General features: G+C 44.2%; 1 protein-coding gene across 1 annotated transcript; it reads left to right on the top strand.

Moving 5' to 3' along the window:
- LOC107647283 lies at nucleotides 6,950-7,411 on the top strand. Its single transcript, XM_016351377.1, has one exon. It carries the CDS (start codon nucleotides 6,950-6,952, stop codon nucleotides 7,409-7,411), a length of 462 nt encoding a protein of 153 aa, XP_016206863.1.

Raw genomic sequence — 11,073 nt, 5'->3', positions numbered from 1 at the left:
GCCATTGACGTGCCTCCGCATCCGACGCCACGCCTCCGCAGCCGACGCCGCCGCCCTCTACCCCATCCGCCGAGCAGCCAGCCATCTTCTGAATTTGTTTTTTCTTCCCACTGCCGATTCAGTAGAACCGTGTAGTCCATCGAAGCCCACCGTGATCACCGTCACCACCGCATCATCTCCGGCTGATTCGACCAAAATACAGGGGAGAGTTGTGACTACCGTTTTAAGATTACGTGACCTCTTATAGCCCCTTCAATGGAGTTTAATTTTGTTGGACCGGTTTCTCATTCCCCAGCTTCCTTTACCAACGGAAATACCATCCATTCAAGTGACAATCTTCTCAATTCTTGTGACGTTGAAGGTGAAAAGTTTAACAAGCAACGTATGTTGGTGGTGTGGGACGTATGTTTATTTTCATATAAATGAGATAGTTAATCTAAGCCCAACATTCATAAAAGTTGATGGTATTCATTCCAAAAAAATTTTTATGGTGTTCTGATTCTCCCATATAGGAATTAGTTTAAGGGTGATAAATCATAGATCACTTTCTAAAGAAGTTGAAGATGAGCCATTTATTTGCTTGATCCTATAAAGTATTAGATTACCTTTTTAATATGTTATAATGAACTTGGTTTATTATAGATTTATTGTTAAATTCTAAACATTGATCATGGTTGCTATTAGATTGTTTTGAATCCTCATTCTTATGCTCCCATGCCATGCATGCACAAACAAAATCTGAATACATATATAAGGAAAAGGAAAATGGTACAGCAGCTAATAATGAGCTTTTTGACTTTTCAAAGCACAGAAGAAAAATTGGTTTAGGTTGTGTAGGTGTGTTTCATAGGTGGCGGACCCATGCATGCTATATAAATAATTAATTAATTAATATAAGCCTAACTAGTTTGGTGAGAATTTTGTATGAGTATACTTCTCATTGTTATGATTTCTGTTAAGTCTTGTATAATAACAAAATTTTAATGATATGCTTTGAAAAAGTGTGAATAAAATATTTTTAGATGGCACTTGTTTAATAATACCGTATCTAATTAGTTTGTTTGTTTTTGTTTGGTTGTGTATGTTTGATTGTAGGCAATAGAATGTACGGACATTAATGAGTTTGGAAGTGATGACATGGATCTTGTTGATGAGGTTTGGACACTAGTATATTGCTGTTTTTTTTACCTCATGTTTTGAATCGACCATTAATCCTCATGTTCATCGAATGATGTTTGTATTGAACTGATTCGCAGTTACTGGATCACAGTTGCCTTGCCGAAGATGTAATACCAAGAGTTGGGATGCGGTTTAAGCATTTGAAGCTAGCCCAGGATTTTTATCCAACCTATGCAAAGAAAGTCGGTTTCATAAGCAAGATAAGGAATACAAATTATGACAGGATGACTAAGGAATCGATTAACCAATCTATTCATTGTAATCGGGAGGGTTTCCGTGGATCTCGTGTCAAAACACCCACACGGAAGAACACGATTGCAATTGTGGGGTGCAGAGCAAGAGTATATGCAAAGTTTGACAGGGAGAAGCAGGATTGGGTCTTGCTGAAGGTTGAGTTGAGGCACTCGTACCCATGTTCAACTAAAAAGGCGGTGCATTACCACGAGAATAGAGCGTTGACCATGCATGCGAAATGCATTATTGAGGTTAATGACGAGGTGGACATTCGACCCAACAAGACATTTCTAGCATTGGCTAACGAGGTTGGTGGGCCATCGAACCTGGGCTTCTCCGAGAAGGATGTCAGGAACTACATCTCATCAAGACTCCGAACCACTAATGTCAATGCTGATGTCAAGGAGATGCTGGATTACTTCGTGCAAATGAAGGAGATGAATCCGAACCTCTTCTACGTAGTAAATGTGGACGACGATTACAAATTTAGAAGTGCAGTTTGGGTGGATGCACGGTGCAAGGCTTCTTATGAATACTATGGAGACGTGGTGTCATTTGATACCACATACAGTACGAACCGGCAAAATATATTTATGTTGACGTTGTTTACTTGTTGTGGCATTGATTTGTATTAGTTGGATGTTGATAAATGTGGTTGTTTTTACTTTAGGCATGGTTTGCCGTTCGCCTCTTTCGTCGGTGTGCACCACCATAGTAAGTCTACTTTGTTAGGTTGTGCTTTGCTAGGCAGTGAGGAGATCCCTAATTTCGAGTGGGTGTTCACGTAATGGCTGAAGTGCATGGGAACTGCACCGCATGGTATCATCACAAACCAGTGCAGGTCCATATTTGGTGCAATTAGGAAGGTCCTACCCAATACACGCCACCGTTGGTGCATATGGCATATAACGAAAAAGATATCGTATAAGCTCGGTGGTTATGATAGGTTCAACGAGTTGAATGCCAAGCTGAAGCACATTATATGGAACTCTCCCACACGTGGGCGGGGATGAGCGTCTCCCACAGGACGACGGTGGCTCCATGGCTACACGAGGGAGGTGCAAAGATTGACGGCATCAGCGTAGAGGAGGGACGGATACAACCTGGCTGCGAGAAGGCCTTAAGTTCGGTCAGTTGTTCAAGTCGAAGAGGGAGCGATGGTGGTGAATACTCTCCTTAGGGAATGCACGCTCAATTTTGGGGGTAGGAGAGACGGTTTGAATGCTAGGTCAAAAAGGGGGTTGCTGATTAAAAATTAGGATGGTTAAAATTGGGATTTGGAAAAAAATTAAGGTATAGTGTATTTTAATTGAAATGGGCCACTTTCAAAGCCCCTTGTTCATGTTGGTCAGATAAGTCATTGGTTACCTAACGTTGTCCGTACAATAATTCTACTATTTTTTTGAATGTCCAAAACATAGAGGTAGAATTTGATTAGCTACCTAGATTGGACAAAACATTTAGTACTGTAGAAGAGGCATGGGAATTTTAGATTGATTATGGTGGGAGGATAAGATTTGGTGTCCACAAACAACATTCTAACAAAAATGCATGTGAAAAAATTCTAAATCTTAGATTCGTCTGTGCCAAAGAAGGTATTCGTAAATCAGACAAAAGAGATTCTTTGACCGTCATTCCTAAACTTGAAACAAGGACTAATTGTTTGATAAAATTAGAAGTCAAATATATTAAAAACATTGAAAAGTATAAAATTCATAATTTTATCAGTGAGCATAATCATTCGTTGCATCTTCTACAGACAACTCACATGTTAGCATGTCAGTGAAAAATATCTTAAATTCAAGCTCGAGAAATTGAATTGGCAGGGCTTCATTTGAATTGAGGAGTAGACAAGTTGGTGGCAGAGAAAATCTTGGTTATACACGTTTAGACCAAAAAAATTACTTTTGTACCAAAAGAATGAGAAGGATGGCATACGGAGAGGTAGGCATCTTGTTAGCATATTTTCAACAAGAATCTCTAAAAAATCCATCATTCAGTCATACTATTCAGTTAGATCTGGAAGAACAAATAACAAATAATTTTTGGGCTAATACAAAAATGATCATGGATTATGAATACTTTGGTGATGTGGTTACTCTTGATAATAATGCTTGTAGGCCTTTGGGTGTGTTTGTAGGATTTAATCACTTTAGAAAGGTAGTAATATTTGGAGCTGTACTTCTTTATGATGAGAGTTCATATTCAATTGAATGGTTGTTTAGAAAGTTTTTGAAGACACACAAAAACAAACCTCAAACTATTTTCATAGATCAAGCTCCTGCAATGGCTAATGGTTTGTCTAAGGTAATGCCTGAAACATATCATGCTCTATGTTCTTGGTATTTAATGCAAAATGGCATAAAACATCTTGGTAATTTGATGAAGAATGATTTTTATTTTTTGCAAGACTTTAAAGCATGTATGTATAAATATGTAGATGAAACTAATTTCAAAGAAGCATGGGATAAATTATTAGATGACTATGATCTTAAGAGATACAATAAAACTATAAAGTGAATTTCATTCAAGACAAAAGTTACCTAGATTAAAGATGGTAAGTTCACTATTATTGTAGCAGGTTTCAGAAGTATATACCTTATCATTGTTTAATCTTTTCCACGAGAAGTATGACGAATATTCTACCGCTTGCATAAGAGAAGTAAATGAAAGAGACTTTGTTTATGAGAATAAAGAGTTTAAAGTCACATTTGATCCTTCATTGAGTTCAATTTTATGTAATTGTAGAAAGTTTGAGATTTTCGGCATTTTGTGTTGTCATGCAATTAAGATTTTAGATGTTAAAGATATTAAATTACTGACTGATCAGTATATTTTGAAAAAGTGGACAAGAAGAGCAATGAGTGGATTAGTAAAAAATATACATGGAAGAATCATTGAAGAAGATACTTGTCTTATTAGCACACAATGTGTTGAGTTTAAAGCTAAACAATAAATTAATTGATGATGACCAAATATTATTATTGGAATAAAACTCAATTATATGTGTGATTAATTGGCTTAAGTGTACAGAAAATCAAAATAAATCAAATTGGCTCAACAACAAGCTTTAGGCCCAAACACTCCAAGGAATAAGTGGCTGAACACAAATCACAATATGAAAGGAATATGGAGCTCTGCATACACCGAATCAGAAAGCTCAAGGAATTGGAGGTTATGGAGCTTTGCAAGAAATCAATAGACAAGAAAGTTACTTGGAGCCAAAGCAAAAAATAAAAGGCTCGAATTCAAGAATCAATAAGAAAAAGAATGATAGAGAAGATGGAAGGTATGGATTCATGTACTGTTAAATCACTGTTTCTACTACTCTATCTCTCTTTTGTGACGTTGCTGCTGTTACTGATATTGGGGAAGAAGAAGTCAAACATGTGCAAGTCAAGGTTCAAGCTTTGAAAGCTTTACTCCTCTATTAAAGGGGTAAATGGCTAGAGATTGATTCAAGGAGTAAGAGCACAAATTTGGGTTTTCATAACTTACAGAGCTATTACCTTCTTCTCCTTCATAGTTCTCAATTGAATATTCTGTTTTCTCAGTCTAACCTTTCTTTGTTTCAATGGAAAAAGGCATTATGGTGAAGAATGTAAGAAAAATGCATTGAAAGAAAAAAGGCAGAGAGAGTTATACTTACAAAAAATTCAATGTTTAATTCAAAAATTCTTTGTGTGTATTTCTATTTTATTTTCATGATCCTGAGGAAATTTTCTTACAAGTTGGGTGAACACTTTGTAGTTGAAAGATAGGGTGAGTTCCTAGTCAAATATGGCTTAGAAGCTGGGTTGTCCCAGATAGTATTAGGTTGAATCCTAGGAAAATTGGTGAATGTAATCTTGTTCAAAGATAGTGAAATTCTATCATTGTTGTGATGGAGACTAGATGTAAGTTACATTGCACTGAGTACTGAACCAGAATATATGACTGTGTCACTTCTCTTTCTCTTCTCTATTTCTGGTTTTATTCTTTAGAAGACAAAACAAAATTATCTCCTACCTACTCTATCCAGCTTAACCACATAGCTATGTACTTTGCACGCAATTTTATTTTAGCTCCTCCTTCGTCACGAGACAAAATAAAAGTATCTCCTACTTTTCTCCCGAGACAACTCTACCGAATTCAAAAGTTCTATCCAGTTTTAAGATAACTCAAGCAAATTTAAAAGAGGCCTATATTCAATCTCTCATTCTCTAAGTCACTGATGTCCATCATAGTTGTTTAAGCAAACCTGTCCTAAGTCAATAAGAACAGTCACACGAGTCTCTAATTGTGAAAAAGCACGTATCTTTATGGAAAAAGCTGTGGAGTTAAGTAAAAAAATTGATGATATCTGTAAATTATATTTGGAATTAAAAATCAACAATGCTAATTTTTCTTCTCCAATTCTATGTACAAACCTTTGGCCCTTACATGTCAAAGGTTTGAAAAGAAAAAATGATGCGAAGAATTTTAGAAGACACTCAAAAAGTTGGTTGAAAAGCAGCCCAAAAAATTAGGTTGAAAGGTGTTACGGCCCAGCCCAGCTGAGCAGGGTTACCGCCTGACCCGCAACTGACCGGCCTACACAGCAGGGTCGGCGCTTGCGATCCGCCCAAACCCAGAACCCGGACACGCGTCCTGACTGACAGCTGCTTGACAATTGGGGGAAGCGAAACTTCCTGGAAGGAGGCCTCCCCTCGCGGGGCCCACCCACTGACAAGGTATATAAGGGGAGGGTCCTACCCCTTTCACAGGTACATCACCCTACTTGATCTTCTCGCATCACCTATACATTCTACTGACTTGGGCGTCGGAGTGTCATTGCAAGAGACACCCCCCTCAGCTCATTAAGAGCTCGGCAGGTCGGCAGCAAGCGCAAACCGTTCCCAGAGTCCAGGCCCGAGGCAGAGACCCATCATCACACTCAACCGACGACCCGAACCGTCCGGTAACCCGACTTACCGAACATTGGCGCCATCTGTGGGGACATCTCCCCAACATGGATTTTTTTTTTGTTTCTGGCATGGCCGACGGCGGGGCCGGGACCCGCGGGGAGGAGATAGACCCTCGAGGCAGTGGGGTAGCCACCGAAGCCCCCGTTCGCGAAGGTAGCAGATCTCTCCCGCGTCACACAGAGGGACGACCCTTTGGAGGGACAGGCAGCGACAGCGTCAGGATAATACAAGAGCTGTGCCACAGGGTGCAGAACTTGGAGCGAGAAGTAGCCAATCGTGAAAGTCGTTAGCCCACTCCTAGCCAGGAGCCTTCCCGATCCACTCAAAGGGGAGAAAGAAGCCTTCGGAGGAGTCGCTCCAGGCGCACCTCGAGCCCCCGAACAAAATCAGAAAGCCAGGAGAGCAGAGAAGTTCCAAGGAGAAGACGAGACCCGCTGGTCTACAACAGATCACCAATGAGAGACACCGAAGAAGAATACTGGGAAAGCGACAGAGGACAAAGAAGAAGAAACCGACCACCATAAGTGAACCGCCGAGAAAGGACGAAAAGAGGCCGACCTAACAGAGAACATGGCAGGGAAAGGCAACCGATGGTCATGGGGGTAACCCCTTTCCACCACTCGATCCTTGGAGTACGGCTACCAAAGCACTTTGACAAGCTGACAGGTATGAGGTACGACGGTACCCATGATCCCCAAGAGCATCTAACGGCCTTCGAGGCCATGATGAACCTGGAAAGGGTAGGCGACGAAGTGAGATGCCGGGATTTCCCAGTAACCTTAGCTGGTCCGGCGATTCGTTGGTTTAATGTCCTCTCCCAGGGCTCCATAACCACGTTTGCCGACATCAGTCGTTCTTTCTTGACCCAGTTCACCACGTGCATCGCCAAAGCAAAACACCCGATTAACCTGCTAGGGGTGACGCAGCAAAACGGCGAGCCGACCAGAAAATACCTGGACAGGTTCAACGATGAGTGCCTTGAGATAGACGGCTTAACCGATTCGGTGGCCAGCTTATGCTTGACAAACGGCTTGTTAAATGAGGATTTCTGAAAATACCTCACCACCAAGCCCATCTGGACAATGCAGAAAATTCAGAACGTAGCCAGGGAATACATTAATGATGAAGAGGTAAGTCAAGTCGTGGCAGCCAATAAACGGCAGCCCGCACACCCTAGTACCCGCCCGTTTGGTGGCGGTGAGAGGTCCAAGGAACACTCCAGAGACGGAGGAACAGTCAAGACTTTCAAACCCTTTCCCCGTGTTGGGAAGTTCACCAACTACACCCTCGTAGCGGCTCCAATCGTCGAGGTTTATCAGCGAATTACCGACAAGGGCATCTTGTCGAAGCCCCGACAACTCAGGGACAGGACGGAAGGAAACAAGAACCTCTATTGTGATTATCAGAAGGGATATGGCCACAAGACCCAAGACTGCTTCGACCTGAAGGACGCCCTGGAGCAGGACATCTGAGAAGGAAAGCTGGTCGAGTTCGCCCACCTAATAAGGGAACCTAGGAGGAGGGACCGGTCAACCGAGGACAAAGCCGCGCCGTAAAGCAGAGACGGGAACCCGAGGAGGACGCGGAGCGTGCCCTCACCGTGGTGAATATGGTGATTGGAAGGGATGTCCCTCCCAGGTCGAAATCGGCTAGTAAGAAGGACGCCAAGGTTCTAGCTATGTCTTCTGGCCCCGCACCGACCTCTCGCAAGTTGCCCTCGATATCTTTCGGCCCCGAGGATCAATGGTTCGATGAGGTTGCGGAGAGTCTGCCGATGGTGATCACAGCCAGGGTGGGCACCAGCCTAGTAAAGCGGATCTTGGTGGACACAGGAGCTGATTCCAATATCATATTTCGCAATGTCTTTGACGTCCTGGGCCTACGAGACGCTGACCTCAGAGGTCACCAGCACGGCGTGGTAGGCCTAGGTGATAACTTCATCAAGCCAGATGGCGTAATTTTCCTCCCGGTCTCCATAGGCGGAGGCAGGGGGAAGAGGTCGCTAATGGCGGAGTTCGTGGTCTTAAGAGACTCGACGGCCTACAGCCTCATCCTGGGGAGGAAGACCATCAACGAATTTGGGGCGGTGATCTCCACCAAGTTATTGCTAATAAAGTTTGTAGCTGACGATGGATCAGTTGGGACCATCAGGGGAGATCTAGAGACGGCAGTCGCATGCGACAACGCCAGCCTCTCCCTGAGAAAGAAATCTAAAGAAGCATTCGGTGTATTTCTCGCCGACCTAGACGCCAGGGTTGATGACAAACCCAGGCCCGAACCAGAGGGAGATCTTGAAAAGTTCGGGGTCGGCGATTCAGACGAGAAGTTTACCTTTGTAAACAGGAATCTGCCCCATGACCTGAAAGAACCCCTCATAGAGATGATCAGGGCCAACGACGACTTGTTTGCCTGGACGCCGGCCGACATGCCGGGTATAGACCCCCAGTTCATGTCACACCAACTGGCCGTGAGACCGGAGGCAAAGCCAGTGGCCCAAAGGAGGAGAAAAATGTCCCAAGAAAGGGCAGAAGAGGTGGCCAAACAGACGGCCAGCCTACTGGAAGCGGGCTTCATTCGGGAACTCGATTACTCGACTTGGCTTGCAAATGTGTCCTGGTTAAAAATCCTAGCGGGAATGGAGAATGTGCGTGGATTACTCTGACCTTAACAAAGCATGTCCCAAAGATTCCTTCCCCCTACCAAACATCGATGCTCTTGTCGACGCGGCGGCGGGTTACCGATATTTGAGCTTCACGGATGCCTATTCTGGGTATAATCAGATACCGATGCACTCGCCAGATGAGGAGAAAACGGCATTCATAACGCCGGGAGGGACATATTGCTACAAAGTTATGCCGTTCGGACAGAAGAACGCAGGGCCACGTACCAAAGGCTGATGAAAAAGGTCTTTAGGGACCTCATCGGCAAGACGGTAGAGGTATACGTAGACGATATCTTAGTCAAACCGCCAGGCCCGAGGCCATTTTAAGTGACCTAGAAAGTGTCTTTGCGTCTCTTCGGCAGCACGGAATGAGGCTCAATCCGCTGAAGTGCGCCTTCGCCGTCGAAACCGGTAAGTTCTTGGGGTTTATGATAACCTAACGAGGGGTAGAGGCCAACCCAGAAAAATGCGGTGCAATCCTTCAGATGAAGAGCCCGGGAAGTGTGAAAGATGTCCAAAGGTTGGCGGGCAGACTCACAGCACTATCCCATTTCCTCGGCGCGTCGGCGGCCAAAGCGCTACCCTTCTTTAACCTAATGAAAAAGGGAATCACGTTCGAGTGGACCCCGGTATGTTAAGAATCTTTCAAGCAATTCAAACAAATAGTTTTGGCACCACCCGTCCTCGCAAGACCTAAGAAGGGAGAAACGCTATACTTGTACTTGGCAGTAACCGATAAGGCCTTGGCGGCGGTCTTAGTGTGAGAAGAGAGGAAGACTCAACAACCAATATATTTTGTGAGTAAAGCACTACAAGGAGCAGAGCTAAGGTATAGCAAGCTAGAGAAAGTGGCGTATGCGCTCCTGATTTCGTCACGCAGGTTGCGGCAGTACTTTCAAGGACACCAAGTAATCGTCAGGACGGATCAGGCAATCCGGCAAGTACTCCAGAATCCCAACTTGGCGGGTAGAATGATGACTTGGGCTGTCGAACTCTCCCAGTATGACTTACAGTATAAATCCAGGCACGCGATCAAGGCTCAAACCATGGCTGATTTCCTAGTAGAAGTAACAGGGGACCTAGACGGGGGGCCGAGCACACGGTGGAAGCTCTACGTTGACGGAGCATCCAACCAAACATTCGGAGGAGCAGGAATCATCCTGGAGAATCCAGCTGGAGTTATATACGAGCTGTCAGTCAAATTAGACTTCCCGGTGTCAAACAACCAAGCGGAATACGAGGCCCTGCTGGGCGGCCTAGCTCTAGCAAGGGAAGTCGGAGCCACAAGACTAGAAGTGTGTAGTGACTCGCAGGTCGTTACTTCTCAGATCAATGGGACCTACCAAGCCAGAGACTCACTGTTACAGAAGTACCTGGAGAAAGTCAAAGAATTGAGCAAGCAGTTTGAGGAGGTCACGATCCAACACGTTTCGAGAGAAAGGAATACACGGGTAGACCTCCTGTCCAAGCTAGCAAGCACAAAGCCAAGGACTGGCAACCGATCCCTCATTCAAGGTTTGATGAAAGAACCAGCAGTGGTGCTGCAGATAACCCAATCAGAACCTTGCTGGATGGACCCGATCATCGACTTCTTAGAAAATGCCAGGCTCCCCAACGACGAGAAGACGGCTAAAGCAACAAGGCGGGAAGCGGCCAAGTATGCAATCATACAGGGCCAGTTGTTTAAAAAATGGCTTAGCCAGCCATTGCTGAAATGCCTACGCCCCGATCAAACGGAATATGTTCTCCGGGAAGTCCACGAAGGATGCTGTGGTCACCACATCGGGGGGAAGGCTTTAGCTAGGAAGCTTATCAGAGCCGGATATTATTGGCCCTCTATGATGGCGGATTCGAAAGAGTTCGTGAGAAGGTGCAAAAGATGCCAGAAAAACTCTAACTTCCATAAAGCGCCGACAACCGGGCTTAGTCTTCTCACAGCTTCCCGGCCTTTCTCACAATAGGGAGTTGACCTACTAGGACCCTTCCCGGTCGGACCGGGACAAGTCAAGTACCTGATAGTGGCAATTGATTATTACACAAAGTGGCTAGAAG

Source organism: Arachis ipaensis, chromosome B06 (assembly GCF_000816755.2).
Source record: "Arachis ipaensis cultivar K30076 chromosome B06, Araip1.1, whole genome shotgun sequence".
NCBI lineage: Eukaryota > Viridiplantae > Streptophyta > Magnoliopsida > Fabales > Fabaceae > Arachis > Arachis ipaensis.
The sequence above is the reverse complement of the archived record's forward strand: the minus strand, read 5'-3'. Positions and strand labels throughout refer to the sequence as shown.